This window comes from Trichogramma pretiosum, unplaced genomic scaffold, assembly GCF_000599845.2.
Source record: "Trichogramma pretiosum strain Unisexual culture from Peru unplaced genomic scaffold, Tpre_2.0 scaffold58, whole genome shotgun sequence".
Classification (NCBI taxonomy): Eukaryota; Metazoa; Arthropoda; class Insecta; order Hymenoptera; family Trichogrammatidae; genus Trichogramma; species Trichogramma pretiosum.
This window is the reverse complement of record NW_019641630.1, coordinates 908,869-928,569: the sequence shown is the minus strand read 5'-3', so window position 1 is coordinate 928,569 and position 19,701 is coordinate 908,869. Positions and strand designations below refer to the sequence as shown.

The 19,701-nt window shown below is 32.0% G+C and overlaps 1 protein-coding gene across 3 annotated transcripts; it reads right to left on the bottom strand.

Annotated features, from left to right (window-relative positions):
* Positions 1-392: 392 nt before the first annotated feature.
* Positions 393-19,698, bottom strand: LOC106658204 (leucine-rich repeat and calponin homology domain-containing protein 1-like). Of its 3 annotated transcripts, none has more exons than XM_014380053.2 (12): positions 19,253-19,698; positions 15,352-15,496; positions 12,559-12,791; positions 12,337-12,473; positions 11,991-12,191; positions 11,514-11,632; positions 11,082-11,228; positions 10,518-10,738; positions 9,101-9,210; positions 8,810-8,947; positions 7,201-7,278; positions 393-585 (listed from the first exon to the last, which is right to left on the bottom strand). In XM_014380053.2, the coding sequence occupies exons 1-12, from the start codon at positions 19,473-19,475 to the stop codon at positions 493-495; spliced, it is 1,845 nt and encodes a 614-aa protein (XP_014235539.1). In that variant the 5' UTR covers positions 19,476-19,698; the 3' UTR covers positions 393-492. The 3 variants fall into 3 exon arrangements, with proteins under 3 accessions (XP_014235539.1, XP_014235536.1, XP_014235537.1); XM_014380050.2 differs by lacking the exon at positions 393-585 and adding an exon at positions 3,780-4,235; XM_014380051.2 differs by lacking the exon at positions 393-585 and adding an exon at positions 3,780-4,235 and having other exon boundaries at positions 11,082-11,222.
* Between the last annotated feature and the right edge of the window lie 3 nt (positions 19,699-19,701).

Below are 19,701 nucleotides of genomic sequence, written 5' to 3'. Positions count from 1 at the left end.
TACTTGATCATTTCGAATCTCATACTCAAACATTTTTGCGATTCTGATACTTATACTATTGCGGATTACTACACTATACCCAATATAATTCTGTCCAATTTTTCAGGTGAAACAGGAATTGGAAGCATAAGCATACAAAATTCCACATTCCATTGGATTACCCACTGAAGTAGATTGGGTCTGGTGTACCATTTATATACCCAAAGTAGATATGTTGGGTAACCCCAAAATTCTATCTGCTTTACTTATAAATATTATTGTAGAACGATCATTGACAGTGTCAAATTAAATTCGTAATAGAGCTTTTTTTAAATAGAAAGCAATAAATGTAGAAATAAGGCAAAAGTGATAATTATTAAATTATTTTATTAATTCATTTTTATTACATAAATAATGGAATATTTGCATAATTGAAGACTTGAGTACTCTTATTTTATTTTAATCTCAAAATGTTTAGTTTAGTGTCAGATTTTAATATAAAAAACTCTGACATTAATTCAGCTTTAATATTTCTGAAATGGTAACTGCAAGACGTACGATTCCACGACCTCCTTCAAGTACATCACTTGCACAACACATGAAATTCTGAAAAAAGTACGTTTGTAATTGTTATTTTTATTTTGCAGCAAGGTTCTTGAAAATAAAATGACTATATTATTATAATTCAGCTTACAATAATTTTACAAATTAAATTAATTATATTTTTATTTGAGTTATTCACTTTAAAATATCCACATCAATCGATTGATTTATTTTATAAATAACATGAAAATTCTATTATTTAAAATAAAACAATTTTCTTAAAAATGTGATGTTGCGACTGCGCAAAGTTAAATAATTCTTTGTTAAATTGATGTAGAATGATAAACTGTTTTTTAAATAACCCGTTGGATTTTGTTTAGGATTAACCACGTGCATCTAATATTCATTTCTCGTAGATTTTTAAGTGAGGTTTTTGGACTCATTAACAGATCAATATTTTTTTTAATTTGCATAAGATCAAAATGAAGATTTATGCAAAATGTAAAAGTTATCAATTTCAGGGAAAGTATAGGAAGGAAGCAAAACCAGTACCAAATTAATTTTTTTTCATTCGTGATCATGAAAAAGATTAATACGAAATCTGAAAACATTTGTCATGGTTGCATTGTTTTTTAAAAGTCTTCAGAATTTTGTGTTTGATCTTTGCGTTGTTCTGGAATGAAATTTTAGGACTTAACCGAAAAAATGCAAACAAAATTTTTTTTAATTTGGCAAAAAATTTAAAAGTATTTTTCAAATTTTTTTGCAGCCGAAACTCTGGCTCCTACGACCTATTTTCATTAAAAGCAGCGTTTTTCAGTTCTAGACGTTAGCGTCCTCTATAAAAAAATCTGAAAAAATTCAAGGTTATGTATTTTGATGAAAAAAAAGGCTCCGAATCGTCCCAAAAAATTATTTTCGTTGAAAAAAGTAGTTTTTCAGCTCTAGACTTTAGTGTCATGACTAAAGGTAAAAAGAAGTCTCTACGGATTCCGAAGGCTACGAGCGATATTGAAGGTTAGAATCCCGGCTTCAGGACTATTTTTCCACATACTATAACATACCGAAATTTCAGGAAAATCTTTGGACCTCGTCCGCAGGTTTATTAAAAAATTTTAAATCTTACCCTTGTATGTCTTATTTCAATAAAAAGGACTGTTGTTTAATGTTGACTCTATGATACTTACATACGTAATTCAAATAAATTATTGTTGAATTTTGGGATTCATTGTTTTGAAATTTTAAAAATACAGTAAAAAATATATTTGCGAGATAATAAAAGCACCTGAAGTATAATTCACGTAGAGATATTATTTATTTTGATGCATAAAGATATGAATAACTTTATCATTACTTTCGCAATACTAAAATGAAAAATTGTTCCCATCACACTCGTTACTCTCGAGCGCTGACCTCACTCCGCTGTTTAAAGAGGGCGAAATATCTCGTTAAAGTGAACATAAATGTGAACTTAGCACACTGATATAAAATTACGTACGATACTTGTTGCCAAAAGTATACACGGCACTTTTACCGTAAATTACTAACAGGCACTTTTACTGTAATTCAGAACAGTCCTATCAAATTGGACATGATATCCATTCTATAGGAGACATTGTATGACCCTAATATCATCCAGTACTATTGCCATACAAGAGCCATCATTTATGGCACGTCATCGGCCCACAACTAGAGTTGCGGGAGCAAAAGTGTCTTCTACGGCATAAATATCGTATGCAAATTTATAGCACTGTGCTAAGTTCCTATTTGTGACTTCTTTTCTAACTGGGAAGATAGCCCACTAGCTCTTTGAAGTCCTCCACAGTAGGACACTACCTCTACAAGGGGTCTGCACTTATTGACGCCGCAAAGTGAAGTAAGCGCACGAGTAAAACCAGTGTGATACGAAAAACGCGGTGACCTATAGTACAACTTATGCCATAGAAAATCGTGCCATAAGTTTGCAATTATGCGACGCAATGATATAAATGATCGAGATAAGCAAAAAAATTTTAATCATTTTCAAGTTAATATAATCATTTCAAAAGATTTCGTGAATTCTGAAAAATTGGAAAAAAAATTCATGATCGCAGATGAAATTAAAATCATTTGTTTTAAAATTTTTTGAAATTCAGTAATAAAAATGGAAAGATTAGATTCACATTTTCAAAAGAATAATATATTCCAAATCAGTTTTTGAATACATTTTTCAGTAACTTGAACCGACTTCATTTTATTAAAATAAACATTTTGAAATTTTTTTGATTTTTCATCCAGTTAATTGCAAAAACGAAAACAAAGCAGTGTAGTTCTGCATATGATAATTGTAAGCTCATTTGAAACTTGAAACATTAAATACTCTTATTTTCTTTGAATTTATTTTCATTAGTTACGCAACTAAATTTGTTGAAATTGAACTTAATGATTCAGAGGTTATTCAGGTGAAAGTGTATTTAGGTTTAGATCTGTATACTGCGCGGTTGTCTTTCAATGTTGTTGTAAATGAAATAAATTTTTTGTGATAATTTTTACAGCACTGCGTGGCTAAAGTTCACGTTTAAAGCACGCTTTGCCGTGACTCAAGCTGCTCACTATGCACCGCGATGCTATTATGAGCACTTTATATCTCACCAAAGGGGGCTTAAACGTAAATTCAGCACAGTGCTATAAAAAAGTATACGATACTTATGACTCAATTAGCTCATTCTTAAAACAGCACTAGCACCCTCGCTACGCTCGGGTGCTAACCTTGACGTGCAATAATGGCCTGCTTAAGTCACAGGTATCATAATATACTATTTTTTTACTGTTTTCGATTAATACTTGTTTAACGGCAAAAATAAATACAATTATTTTTGGCTAATAATTAAAAGATATTTTATCCAGTTAAATACAAAGCCACATCGAACATCTAAGGAAAGTCAATCCTTACCTTTATGAAGTTTTTGAAATCACTAATTTGAATTGGTACCTTTTATTATTGGATGATTTTCTAGTTATTTCTGTAGTAGGAAGTGGAGTGAGCATAAATCAGGTAATCGATTGATAAAAAACAAATCTTTATTAGCCAAGTGAAGAAAATGTAATATTTTCCACTTAAGTAAAGTGAGCCGATCTGAGCTGATCTGAGAGTGATCATTATACACCGTGAGCCACGCAACGCTTAAATTATACGCGAGAGCACATTCAATTAACATTCATAAGTATTTTTATGGCTTAACAATTTTGTTTTTAAAAAAGCTTTTTTTGATTTTAAATGAAAATATGAAAATAGTGAACAATTTTATTACATTTTTTATGTGAATATTACTTGTATGTGGTCCATTTTCTGTGTACAACTAGAGAACATTTTCTTAATTTCTATTTCAACTTTCATAGAAATTCAAAAACGCTTTCACTTATCAAAAAAATAAAATATTACATCTATAAACATTATTATTTTGTCTAAGTAACTAATCATTGCAGTTGAAGGTAATTATATATAAAAGCTATGCAGGTACAGGAAAAAAGTATAATAAAATAAGTGAAATTATAAAACCTAATAATAAAACTGTAGACAAAAATGATTCTTGAATAGTTGCACATATTCTTTCCTGATTGATTGGTACATCTGAGGTTATAACAAGATTTGAGATTAGAAGTGCTAAAGCTTCAAGACCAGAATTATTCATGTAACCAATGTCCATAATAGCGTCAGTATCCATCATTAACTCCTGAAAAAAATCGAGACTATTCAGTCCGACAATCATAGAAAAAATTAAATAAAGTTGTATTCTTGGAGGTTATAGTGACCACATTCTTTCTCTGAAATTTTTAAATTGTTTAAGATATAATTTAAAAATTAATGGAAAAACTAAAGAGACACAGTAATCCTGAAATAGTGACCAACATGTAATAAATTTATGTAAGCAATTACCATATTAGACAAAATGTCAAAAATGTATAAAAACGTTCTCTACTAAGAAAAAGTTGTCTAAGATTCTAATTGTAGATTCTAATGTTTTAATTGAAGATAGCTTTATGAGTGCGACTAATTTTGAATCAGTGAAAGAGTTTTTTACGAATTGCCACAATTTTTACCAAGGAACGCATACACGAGCGGGAGAAGCTAAGCGCTAAGTCTGTATCATTAGGTTTGACTGTCGCAAGTAATGGCTCCCAGATCACTCAGAGACTCGAAGTCCAATTCCACTTTTTCTCTCTCAGCTCTATGGTTTGTATTGTCCAAAATTAGAAATATCAATGCCGTTAACAAAAAATATTCTAATACAATTGGAATTTTTAAACGTTAACATAATTTAAACTTTAACATGTACAAATAGCTTTTCACAAGCAGCGAAAAGTAAAAATAAGTTTAAAAATTCCTGATGTTTAAACAGTTTTAGTACCGGTATGTACGGGTGAACATCTTTCTAATATTTTGAGTAGTTCAGTATTAAGTCAACAAGTAAAGGCTAGTACAAAGCTAAAATCTTCATTTACAGGGTCTTAGGAGGTTGTAGCTTGCAATTTAATTCACAATACTTTTACTATAAACATGTAAAAGTCTGTGAAACTTACGTTTTAACGAATGGTTTAGGGCCATTCAATACTGACTGTAAATTTTCGTTTTACTACTGGAAAAACTAAAGATTAATTATTTCGCGTAAGAACGCTCTTAATATAATTGAATATCATTTTTTAATTGCAACGGAAGAACATGTGGTTGGCGATGAACAGCGCTAAGAACTTGTTTTATTTAAACGCGGTGGCCCCGGTTTTACATTAACAGTAAATTTGAACTTTTTTGTCGTTGGAGTGCATACCACCGTTGCAAATTTTTTTTGTTATTATCTGTTGGGCCGATATTAAGTTAAACCAGGTGTCTGTGAATTTATTATTATTAGTATTATTGAACTTATACTCCATAGTGCTACAAATCATATTCACGCAGGGTATATAGAATTTTTTTATTGTACTGCGTGGCATATGTTTATATTTATGGCACAGTTTTCTGAGGAATGCGTTGCATTTTTTAGCTCAGCGTCGTTCTCATCGCACTTGCTGCACCCGTACACTAACCTCACTTCGCGTGTCTGTTTGGCAGCTGTAATGTACGTGAAAAAGCGTTTCGTGAAATACGCTCAGGTCGCCAAACAGACACTCTTAAATTTAATTTGACTAAGATTTTAAGCATTATCATTTCAATTTCTTTCAGTATATCATGCTAACTTTGATTTGGCTCATGTATATGCAACGAATATGGCGTCGCACAATCAGAGATTAACATACCTCGAAACGGGATGAATGAACGCGACATCTTTATTGGTAATAAACACTACATTTCATTTAATTGCATTTAAATCACCGAATGTACGGCACCACAATGATTATTTAGATATGAGGGGAATGGAATAAATTTGAATAATACGCGAGATAAATTGAGTTTCTGTGATAAGATCCATAATTTTTATAAAAACAATTCTAAAAATTTCTTCTTTTTTCATACGGTGTTTTATTTGTTAATTAGTATCATAAGTTCTCACGTAACTTATAGATGAATAGTCTCCGCTCTCATACTTGTAGCTTTTAGCAATGGAATTTATTGAGCGTGGCAAATCAATTTAAAAACAATATACTTTTTTTACATTTGAATTTTAGAACACACATATACATCGACGCTCCCCACGAAGAGTAATACGTTTATGTGTTAATTTAAATGGAAATGTGTAACTCTTCGTGGGAAACGTCGATAGTGACATAATCCGGTTAAGTAATATGGCACAAAATGGTAAAATTCGATTAGGAATGGAAAATACACGTGTAATTATTCATTGTGTAAATGAGGAGTAAAAGAATAAAAATTTATTTTGCTTCGAGATTTTTTTGATGCAAGGTTGTAAATACAATTTTTGATTAGACCTCCAGCCTAAAATAATATTTAGATTTCATTCAGCGGGAACAAGATTGTATTTCAGGTAGAGTTAATAAATAAGATATTCGATCGTATCTTTCGTAAATGCCAATGTTGAAATACGTTATTTGGAAGACCAGTATAAACTTTTCAACAAACTTTTTCTTTGGCAAAATAATATTCACACAATTTAATGATTTTCGAAAACATGGGATCAGAGAAAAAATTCATTTGTTGGACGCGAGGCGAAGTTTATGAATGGGACGACTTCTCCTGGAAGATTGTTGCTAACTCAAGCTAACTGATACAAAGTTCATGTATCTCCTTTTTTGTATTAATAATATTTGTAATATACTCAATGGAAGTTTCAACACGGGTGTATCATTAATATTAATAACCGTGGGCTTGAATAAATTTTTATCAAAACATGCTGAATTAAAAACTATATTAATAAAATAAATAAATTTGTACTTTCTTAGTCACAATAGATTCATTTCTAATCAAATGTCCTTACACCCTCAAAAGAAATTAAAACTTACAAACTGGTAAACCTCTAAGTTGCAATAGAGGAATATACAAGTTGGATTTTCAAATTAAAATATCTAAAAGGAGTACTTCATACGCAGTTTAGTCGGTTTTCGTCGAAATAATAATTCAGTCACGTAATATTTTTAAATATTGCACAGTGATTAGTTGTGGGTCTAAGGATAAATTTGATTTGATGATCTGATATGTAATTTATTTATTTTATCAATTTTGTATAATGTAATACATTTTTTGCTTACCTCATTTACCCCATTTTTTCTGCAGGCATCCAAAAAGTTATCGACGTTTCTTCTACACCTTGCCATGGACAGTTTGGGCTAATTAAAAAATATCCATTATAAATTTATTCATTGTAATTTCTCTAAAAATTATTTTAATGTGATATGAAAAATAATTCAGAATAATTAAAATTATTAAAAGTATCAGTTTTTGGGATTTGAGCATATTGAACCCATTGTACCAAAAATCACTGAATTTTAATTTCATTTAAAAAACGCCCATTATGTAGTGATCGAGGTAAAAAATTGTTGCAGGGTCATCTCTGACGTGAGTATTGATATTTCAAATGCTATCGCATAATTGTGTAATTACTCAGGAAAAAAATTGAACACTAATTTTAAACAACTAATTTTAAACAATTACATAACACTAACATTCGCTACCTGTTAAGTTAAGAATTAAAATGAACGTAAAAAGCTTGAGAGAAAGCTTAGAATAAAGTTGGAGGAAAGAGGTGATAAAATAACTATGGTCATTCATACAATCTAAGTAGGCTGTCCATAAGATACATTTTCGTAATGTTTAGGCATACCGTACGCGAAGGAAACAGGCTCTGATATTACTTGTAGAAAATTAAATCAACTTATTAGTACAATAATAATACAGATAATTTCTCGTGCATGCTTAGAAGAACGAGGTCCTCACTTTTGTGGTACACAACTCATCACCATTTAATTCGCTCTTACTAGCGATGGTACCTAATATTGCGTAAATCAGCTCGGTGAATGCGTATTGGTCTGCATCGAGAAATGTTCAGAAAGGGCAAAAAAAATGAAGCTGAGCAAGTACGATAAAGCAGACTTGTTCCAGAAATAATATGCTTAATCTGATATCGTCGTTCCAGCGCAAAGCCTGCACTGACAAATTCGAGAGGTAAAAACTTGTCTTGGTTCTATCCTTTCAACGTATGCCTAAAGTACGTTTTGCCTCTCGAATTTATAAGTGCGGTTTTTGCGCTAGGGTGACGATATATACGCAAGACCCAATATAATTCTGTCCAATTGTTTGAATGGAACGTGTATAAGCATGTAAAATTCCACATTCCTCTGGACAAAATTAGATTGAGCCTATTGTACATTAAGAGTGGTACTTCTGACAAAATAGAGATGCAGAAAAATTGTGGCACCCAGACTAGATTAAGTACAGGGTCGAATCCTCAGATCTTGAAGGGCATTTATTTGAAAACATATCACTGACCTGACATTTTTCTACCCCCAAAACATTGATCTAAATGTTGGTCAGAAAATGTCTAAAGCTGGGTCTTGTCATCGTAGTACCACTCTATTCATTCAGCAAATAAAACGATAAAAAAGTTTGTAACAAATTTATCACTAATCAATGTTAAGAACATGTGACAGAAAAGGAGACCACTAGTTAGTATATTACTGAAGTATAGATAACATGCATTTGACTTCATATTCATTTTAATTATGATTTTCTCACGTCAGATAATAATCTCTTCATGAATAATATTACGAGTAATTTGCCACTTAATAGCAGATATTTTAATTAATGATACAATTTATTTAGAAATGTTTATTGTTTAAAAAAATATTATCATATACTTACAACGGCTGCAGATGGTACATGTATACTTGCGATTGACCTCGGCTTTATAAAATTGGCAAGATGACAAAGAATAACACCATCCATTAGAGCTGAGGCAAGATCTTCTGAGAGATTGATTTTTAATCTACTTTCTATGTCCTAAAATACATTTTAATTAAAAAATGACATTTCAAGCTAATTTAAAATATTATACTTTAATGATTACATAAAAAGAATTATGTAATAGAAGTTTTTATGAGTATATATTTGTAGTACTACATAGCTTAATACCCAAGTAAAAAATTTACTTACGTGTCGTAATTTTTCAATTAATTCAGCTTCCTCTTTAGCTCGTTCATGTTCCCTCTTTATTGTAAAAGATGATTTTTTCAAGTTATCTACATTCAATTTTTTCGATGTTTCTATAAAATAAAGTTAAAATTATTGCATATTTCATCAGTATAAAATGAATATATTTAAAAATTGAAAATAAATGAAAACACAGATATCAGTTAGGTTTCTTTAGAGCTTAGCGATATTTAATTGAATACTAGTATAGGGTAATGATTATAATGTAAAAATTAAAAAGCATAGATTGATCAAAAAATATTAAATCGCAATGTTTTATCCAAACTATGAATAGAAGAGCCAATTATGCTGATTAACAATAACATAGCCAAAATATGTTTGCGTTATGAGACCGGACCTAGTGGACTTTATGCTTTTGGGGTGGTTGATTGATTTTTCAGACTGAGAAATTTAACGAGCTTATATTCTGGAGTGGAGCTGCCTTTTTACCCCATCTGACAACTATAAGCGAAAGTTTATTTTATACTATATGGTACGAACATATTTCTTCGCAGATTTTTTCATAATAGAGTAACCGAAAAATATTTTTTTTTCGAAATCATTTTAAGGTCGTTACATTAATCTGATGCCAAATTGAAAGAAGTAGTATTCGATGGACCAGAAGTAAGAAAAGTGCTGAAAGATAACAATTTTCTATCTAAGATGCCTGCGATTCAGAAACTGGATGGATTAACTTCAACAATGTTGTGGAAAACTTTTTAGGTAATCACAGAAGCGAGGATTACAAAATTTTATCATGAACAATGATATAAAATTTCGGTTAAATGGGACGTTGTATGTCTTTCTTGCATAACTACTCAGAAGAGTTCCCGGAAAACTATAGAGATTTAAGCAACGAGCATGGAGAAAGATTCCATCAAGAGATAAACAATATGAAGCAGTGGTATAAAGGTAGATGAGATGTTGCGATGATGACTGATAACTGCTGGATGTTGCAGAGAGTCAAATAGAGAACAAAAACTTAAGCGACAACCATTACGCCGATCGTTAGAAGAAAAAAAAATATGTTATAAAAAAAAATGTGTAAAAAATTAAGTACCAACCCTCAAAAGATAAACGTAATTTATTTTCGGAATTTTATATCGAATTCCTATAAGTTCGACCTTTAAATGACCTTGAAAATGAGTTAACCTAGAAAACCCGATATCGGATTCGGACTCAGCGACCCCAAAAACGTTAAGTCCACTGAGTTTGATCTCTGGACTAGAACATTTTTTTATGTGGCTGTGTGATAACCCAGCAAAATATTTAAAAAATATTTTGTAAGGAACAATATTAAAGGTAGATAAATTATTCACAATCAAAAGTTTACCGATTCTATACTTTTATTTTACAGTTGGAGTGAACAAATAGTACTTACCATCTAGTCTGTCATGACTTTCGGATGAATCATTTTCAGAAAAAGTATGACAGGATGGAGATGGTGATTTAGGTTTCTTATATATCTTCTTCGTGAAATCATTTTCTCCATCAATATTATCACATGGATGCAATTGCGATGATACTGATGATAAATCTCTTGATCTGTATATATTAGAAGCTTCACTCACTCTTTGAAGTCTTAAAGCCTCTTTGTATTCTCTAGAAAATTTATTTACATCATTAAAGTTGTATGCATTTTTTATAGTACATTTTATTTGTACTTTACGATACAAGTGTCTCCATGGCACGAATATCGTACTACATTTAATAGTACTGTGCTAAGTTTACATATATGCCCCCTTTTCCGAGTCATAAGTCGCACTTTCTGGTACCGCGAAGTGAGGTTAGCGCACGGCGTATGCGAATGTGATGCAAGCGCAGCAGTGCCATAATGTGCGACTAATGACACAGAAAAGCGTGCCATAAATGTGAACTTATACCACGCAGTGCTATAAAGTACATTAGGTACAGTATCATCGGTAAAGGAAATGAGAGATCATACCGATAAGTTTGGATGTGAGTTGACCCTTTTTTATCATTTGTATCTATCGACGATAGTGAATTGGCTGCATGAAATGGAGACTTCGATCCCACACCTTTGACTCCATCACAAGAATCCGCAAGTACATTTTGATTCGGATAACTGAAACTTGAACAGTTAATTACTAATATACAAATAAATAAGATATTTAACATACTTATATATCGAGATCATGAGTGGATATGGTTAATAGTTACATATCAAATTTGAACAAAAAATCGATTTTGTTTAATGTTTAATGGACTATTTTTAGACACAGAGGCCTGACGTAGAGAAGAATTATTTAATTGTAAGTTTATGGTATCTAATTCAAAAGCACATTGAAGTGACTACATTAGATTAACCATCAACTATTGCTTTAAATTTTAAACAAATATGAATAATTCTACTCACCTTTGTACATGAAATGATGTATGATCACTACTACAATGAGGGTTTTCAAATTTTTCCCCATTTTCCGATCTGCTGCGTTCCAGTTGTTTTTTATGTGGAATATTTTGTACGAAGCGCATCTAAAAATAATAGTTACTCGATAATTGATGGTAGAGATAATTTGCTATTCATTCTCTTTGTTACAAACTTTAATTAAAAACCTCAAATGATTTGAAAAAAAGACATGGAATTGAAATCAAATACTACATAAATTTTGTACAATTCAACTATTAATTTATACTAGTGTAGAGTTGGGACGGTGTCGCAAAGTCTTGAAGTTTATAATTATGTAAGTTTGAAAAAAAAATTTTCAAATTTCCAACAGCTATATTTAGTGAAAATATTATATAAAGATTTAAAATATCTTTGAGTACTTAATAAGTTCGATAAAAATTTTAATGACATATCAACTTCATGTATCGTAATATAAACACTGACCGTACTATTATCCTCTTCTGGATAAGTTTTTCCAACATTTTCACAATCAATGTGTGGCCAATGAAGCAAAGACTGAGAATCATTTTGGTGTCGAGTCTCTGTAAAATCATTATTGCGACCCTTGACGCTTTTGAGGCGTTCATACTTTTCAGCTTGACGTTCCAAGTACTTAAATATATGTATTTGGCCACGTACACATAACTGCAACAATAATATTATCCATTATAGATTTAGTCTTAGTCTAATAAATTTTAGATACAATATATTGTTAATACAGAAATAAGAATAGTTAAATAAAATCTATTTTTTCAAGTTTATAATGAATTCTAAAAAAAATTATACTCACCGCTGCAGGAGGAGAAGTTAATGGATTATCGTGCACTTTGAAGCTAACTAAAGACGTCATTTTTCTTAGTTCATTTGGTAAAACAGATATACGATTCCCACTTATGTCTAACTTCCAGAGTTTGAGAGACATTAATTCTGTAATTGAGGTTACAAACAAACTTTTTATCTTGAAGTTTTATTCTTTTAAAGAAAATTAACTAAGTGATAATAAAATTCTTACCTATTGGTAAATTAACTAAATAATTTTTACGCAAATCCAAATATTTAAGGGTAGAGATATCTCCTATGCGATACGGTAAATTACGCAATTCATTATGGCCAGCATCAAGTTCTGCTAAGGTTGTAATCAAATTCAAATCTTCAGGTAGTGATGATAGCCTGTTGTAAGATACTATCAGAGTTTGCAAAGGAAGGTGACATATTTCTTTTGGCAAAGTTAGCAATTGATTCCGACTGAAAAAAAATTTTAATAATATTTGTAAAAAATAAAATTTATAAGTCAAATTTGTATCAAAATCAATCATGACAGACAAAATATAAAGTTTTTTTAATGTATATTCGAATTTTTCATTTTTTTTTATCTCGAAGTTTTCAGTTAACGTATGAATTTAATTTTTCATTTTGCATTTTGCAGCAACTTTGTCTCCGTTAATGTATGGCAGTTATAATTCACTAACTACAGTTTTAAAGAAAAACATTATTTCTCAAGAGGACCGCTTAGATGTAAAAGCAGTAGCAATGCCCGATAAATTTCTGTTTGTATGCGATTACTGTTTACAATAAATGTTGTTTTTTTTATACTTTATTTATTGTTTAGTTTTATTTTTTTCAAATGGGGAAAGAAGTCCATTTAAGGATTCAACGTGAGAATCGAGTAGTGTATTGTTTTTACGTGGGTGAAACATGTGCCTCTCTACTGACTCTGCAAATAAAATGTATCCCCTTCTTCTGCCTTTGTTTTTTCTCCGCAAAATTATTGTAAAGTATTAATTTGTGGAGATAAGCTGGAGCTAGATGCTTTTCTATGATTATATATACTCTCCGCATTGTTTTCTAAGCACATTGCCCTGTTAACTTTTTCTGGCCCTCTTTTATTCTTCAGTCTTATCATGACTGACTAACAGGAGGAATACACTGTTTGTTTATTGGGTTCAGCAGCAAGTAGAAGTTGAACTAACGTTTCAGGCTGCTAGGGCCTCCATCGACATACCTTCTCTATTTCCACCGTGAATCAAGAATAGTAAAAGATGACATGGTTAGAACCTTTTATTGCAGAAGAAAAAACCGGACACGAGTCACTCGTGTCATTTTTGGTTTGAAAATGGCAGTTCACCTCTTTATATTTTCTCTAAACTCACAAGGTGATGTTTGGAATGAGTTCGCTGGTCCCACGTTGAAGGGGCCCGTTGGACCTATCTTCTTTCAGCGTCTTAATGTGTTCTTCGCTTTAGAGGATTCTGTAAAGACGATGGTAAAACCAAACCAAGTGAAGTACAAACAAGAAGACAAATTACTTTGTGAAAGATGCTATGAAAGCTGCAGATTGCAGATAGGCATGCTAGAGAATTGATGATGCCTGAAAAATACCCATGGCTGCCTTAATAAGATTTAAAATAAGAGCAACGTAACCCTTCAAGATGCATCAGGCTATAATGTCATTGTAAAAGAGGATTGAGTCGACAAAGTTAACGTAAAGTCAAACTTTAATATTGGACATGAAACCAAGCAAGTCACCGGCAACCTTGTTGTTAAACATTTTAAAACAGTCGTTGAACCGTTGTTTGGCTCTATTGTCTATGCCAATGTACTGGATGTGGGAAATTGACGTAATGTTACAGGCACTGACTTTAAGGATCATGGTCTTCCTTAAATCCTTTCTTTATATCAGAAGAACTTCAGGTTTATATTTAGAAGTCTTTAAAACTGGTGTGATCAAAGGTAGCTCATGCAAGACCGTTGGTCTCGTTTGCGTTATATCGAATGTCTTACAAGTACTTGTCGACCACACCAGTGTATTTGCTTTCTGAATGCGATGTCAATCCGAAGCCAACAAATTATATGGAGTCCAATAGCCTTGCCCTCAGGATTTTGTTGCACATGACGTCTCAAAGGATGTAGCTAAGTATAAATCTTTCAGGTACACAAACTCTGACATCGTAAGTCTATGCTCCAACCGTGGAGAATCCTAACTTCCGCCGTGAAAATAGCCGAAAATAATCCACAGCAGGTATGTTGGAACCCTCATTTTGCACAAGATAGTAAATTTGTTGTTTCACCGCACCGAATTGAAGGCGTTCTTTACGAATAAGGTAATAATAGCATAGCACTTCTTGGCGCCAGTTAATATTTTTCAACAGTGATGGTCAATTTGTTTGTTCTCAGAACCTTCTGCACAGCGTCGATAGTTAACAACTCATTATGGAATCTAAACTGCGAGTTCGATGGTCCATGAAAGTGCGTGTGAGTATATGTGTATCGTATTAATATGAATGGCTGAATTTCCACAAGGATATCTTTAAATCCACATTTTTTCTAGTTATTTTCAGTTATTTTCAGTTATTTTCAGTTATTTAAAAGAAAAAAATCAAATATTTAATTTTTTCGGTTTTTTACATGATTTTAAAACTTGCAAACGCGTAATTTCACATCACAAACTAAAATTTTTAAAATTAACATATAATTTAAACATATTTTTGTATTTATTGGTACAAACACAAATTTATCCTCTTCAATTATAGATCACTCAACTTTAGTCTCCGCCATGTAATAAACTAGCGGCAACTCTGGTTGCAGTATGCTGAGCGCAAATTTTTATGTAATAAAAGGCGAAAAGTGTAATAAATTAAAGGCTCTTATAAAATGCTCTACATTTCCGGTCATTATATATTATAACAAGAAAATTTGTGCAGTGATTATGGTAGAGAAGCATTTTGGTTTAAAATTGAGACAAAAAACGTGCAATTACATCGCATATTTGAAAAGTGGTCAAGTATATGATTTCTAAAATAATTACCTTATGTCCAGGTAACTTAATGACTGAAGAGATAAAACTGTTTCAGGAATACACTTAATAGCATTTTGATTTAAATATAATTTTTCGAGAAAAACAAATTCAGTGATTTCTTCTGGAAGTTCTATTAGGCGATTTTTCGACAAGTCTGAAAAACAATTAAATTAAAATTAATACCATAAAATTATTTGTTTTTTTATTATTAAAGCAAGAATTAAGTTAACTTCTGATGACAATTTCATTGCTAATATAATAAATAAATCGTATTCTTCATAAATGCCTATAAAAGTTGGTGTATTTAGGTATATTTTTTTTTAATATTTGTATTCAACCTCTTAAGAGGGAATCTATCAAAAATTCATGAAAATTATAGTGAGACATGTGAATTTTCATTTAGAAACTAATATTTTCAAGATTATAATAATTTCTTTTTTTTTAGGTCTAATGTTGGATTTAACACAACCGACTGTATTGCAATTTCTGCTAGCGAGACAAACGCACAGAAGGCCAATGTCACGATCACATCAAAATGAACAACCAACCCACCAGTCAACTCAGCACGATTCCTACAACTAAAACTGGATAACACTGCATTTTTAATTGAAACTGGTTCTGATTTGAATTTGATAAAAATCGATCAACTACGCGACGGAATATGAATAAATAGCGGTCGTGGGCTCGGTGCGTAGTGTGCTTGGCATCGAGACAATGCAGATCAAGCTACCGTGGGTTCGAATCCTAGTGAAGAAGGTAGGATTCTTCCGATTTTCTTCCGGCCGGATGAGAACCCAATATGCTCCAGCTGTCTTGGGGCGAGGTTTTCCAGGAGGGTGTACCCTCAGTGCATACGCACTATTTACACCCTCAGGTTTCCCTTGCCCCACAAGTTCTCGGGTCTGGGCAAATGCGAAACAGTAGGGAGGCGGGTAGTAAAAATCTTTCCTTCGCACGGGCTATAGCCTCCTGCAGGCATTCGCAACAAGGAGTGATAAAGAGAAAAAAAAATAGATTGAGAATCTTTAGCCTCAACGGTATAAGCGACGGTATCGTAAAAACTATTGACAAAGCAACCATGTCAATATATCGTGCTTTATTAATTTGATAACAGATAATTTTTCTATTGAACAACCCAGAATATTTAGCGTGGATTATTTTTTTGTACGCAAAGAGCCACCCTAACTATCATTCGATCATGATGAATAAATACTCAGTGTGGTCGAATGATAACGTGTGTACTAAGGACAAACGATGGCTCAAGAATCTTTTATGGAAAGTGTCTCGTGAAAAAACGCGATCAATACAGACCGATTATTTATGTTTAACATCACAGTAATCCTGATTGACAACGGCTTTCTCGATATAATTTCCCCACAACTCCGATTTAATCGAATGCCCATAGGCCTTAAGAGTAGTCCTAGTTAGTTTCAGCTCACCACGAATAAAGAATTAACCAGAATTTAAGGTATTGACTTGATTATATACGGTCGAGCTTTCGGGAGAGACTCAGCGGTGGCGTTTTTGGTTCTCCCAAGATATCATCGCAACTGAGACAGCAGCGAAAAGTCCAGCGGACAAAGGACTTCCACAACGATTTCTTCAATAAATCATCCTATTTTAACTACTCTTTTTCCGACTACAGCTTTCAACGGACAAAAATCTGAAGCGCACTATAATAATTTGCAAATCTCCTACGCAAGTTTGTAAATTACTGTCCTCTTCAGGACTACAATCAAATACAAAAATCAGTAAAGTCCAAAGTGGACGTTACCGATTGCAAATCTCCCACACGAGCTTGAACATCATTGTCCTCTTCAGGACTACAAGTCGATCCCGAAAAACAGTGAAATCTGACTTTGATGCTTCCAAATTTCAATACGAGTTTGCGAATCACTGTCCTTCTCTTTATCATCAAGCCTTCTGCTTGGAGACGCCTAAGCTTTTCCCTTTCCTCAACCCCAGAGGGCACTGGTTTGTTATACCACCAAAATTAATAAAAACTGAGCTGGTTTCGCGTTTTATTCATTCTTCTTTGAACTATTACACCCGCGGGAGCGCTTGGAACTTTCGATAGTTTATATCCGATGCTAACGTAGAGAAACATCAGGTACCACCAGTAAAGAGGACAAGTATTAAGACCGCTTGAACTACAACAGGCCGAACGACCCAGGAAGATGACATTGGTCGTTGTCATTCCGTCATAGAGCCATCTTCCTCAGTAATCGCAATGAGAAACTAAATCTGTACACGATTCCAGACTGGAGAATAGTAACGAACCTCGAAAAATTTTCTGTAGGATCCTGAGAAATTCCTGCAGAAATCCTGGAACATTGAACAACCCATGTAACCGACACTAGCCTCCCAGGTTCACAATCACCGCAGTTTGTGACTCCTGGGAATTAACATCCGCAGCCACTACCGAGTTCAGCTCGACTCGTTTCGCTTAACTTGCAAGGAAATCTACCGCCATCACCACAACTCTTGCGTACAATACGGCTACGTTATGGAAAGGAAGAACACTCGCTCACTGATCTGAACAACTCGAGATTAACTTATCATCACTTTGACAAATTATTTTGGCAGCCTGAGCTACTCATAGCCCTTATCACGCCAGTTATCGTATCCGCACTCTTCCAGAGGCCAAGAGGATCGAGACTAATTACTCGCTACAAAGAGACGCCCGTAGAAAAGCAGCTTTCCGAAAATGATTTGAGCGCTCCTAGGACAAGGAAGTCCACTTTCACACAACAATCAGCCCTTTTCATGGATATCAAGTTAATCTTAATGTAAGAAAACTAGGAGTACACGTTTGATAGAATTCAACTTCAGGATTCACCACCGTCAACTTCCATTTAACAAAATGTATTATAAATATTTTTACAAATTTCAGGAAAACAGCTTTAATTTAAAAAATTTATTTCTTGTAATTTAATGATTCACCTGCATCTGATAGGTAAACGAAACAAAGATTGTTATCTTGTGATAAAAGTATAATTAAAATTTAATTCATTATTTCAACATGATCCATAATTGAATTTATTTTAATCCCAAAAGTTGTTAAATAATAAAAATGTCTCCATCTATAAAATAACAATATAATCTTATCATAGAAATGTGTAAATAGATCATGGGTTTACTATGAACTAAAAAATAATGAAATATTTTTTGCAACTATCAATTTTTTGAGGACTACACATTTATGACCAATTGGGATATATTTTTGTTCATTTTCAGCATATTCATAATATTTAGGATTAGTTTATTTGAATTCGAATTTCACTAATTTTATAATTACATTCAAAATTTTAGTGGGCAGTATAGTAAAATCAACAAAGATAAAATCAAACACAGAAATACTTGTTTGATAGTTCACAAGTGTCAAATACTTCAATAAACACTTATCATAGTAAAGTAATATCCAAGTGATTTTTTTCAAGCAAAATTTGTCTTGCTAAAGATCACTATTGCACAAGAAAAATTTTATCGTTACTAAACATTGTTAATCTACACTTCTATTAAGTTTCAAAATAATAAATTAATAAGACATTTATAATAATTATTAATTAAATAAATCATTTCAAAAAAAATTTCTATATTGATTAATAATGATCTACAAGATACTTAGGTATATTGTTGAATTCAAAAATTATGCTACTTTGACATTTAGGGTTTATTTAGCAAAAAAATGTATGATTATAAAAAGAATCTAGCAAGCAATGTAAAATCAATGAAAAGGCATAACTAACAAGCTAATGGGGTGGATATAATTGGCATATAACTAAAATCTTTTTCATATAAGTAAAATTTGTTCAACTAAAGCAGCGTAAAAATTAAATTTTTGGATATAACCAAAAGAATTTATCAATATTTACTATTGATTGTAATCAAGACATTCATTATTTTTTACCTGCAAAAACTAAATCTTGCAAATTTAATTTAGTTGAAGAGCAGTTATTTTTTGGAAACTCTTTAAGTTTTCGACTACCAAGTTTGAGTTCTCCACTAATATGAGCATCTTCTAAGGTACGCTGCAAATTCCGTGTGATTTGCTTTTGAACTTCACTCATTTTTATGATTGTAATTTTATAACAATTTACAAAGCATATTTTTGGTATCTCCCATGAAAACATTCACAATTATACTAAATTTCTAAACATGTAAAAAAACTTCACACCATTATTATACTTTTTGATTATTTATAGAATTTCCCGAGGAAAAGACTAAAAGTTTTGCATTATCTAAGCACAATTCTTGAATGCAAGTATTTGTGCAAGTATTTGTGTTTACGTCATGTACGTAAGCATCAGTCATTATGGGGTTTTAAAGAAGAAAAGGAAAGGATGTTGGATTGTTTAT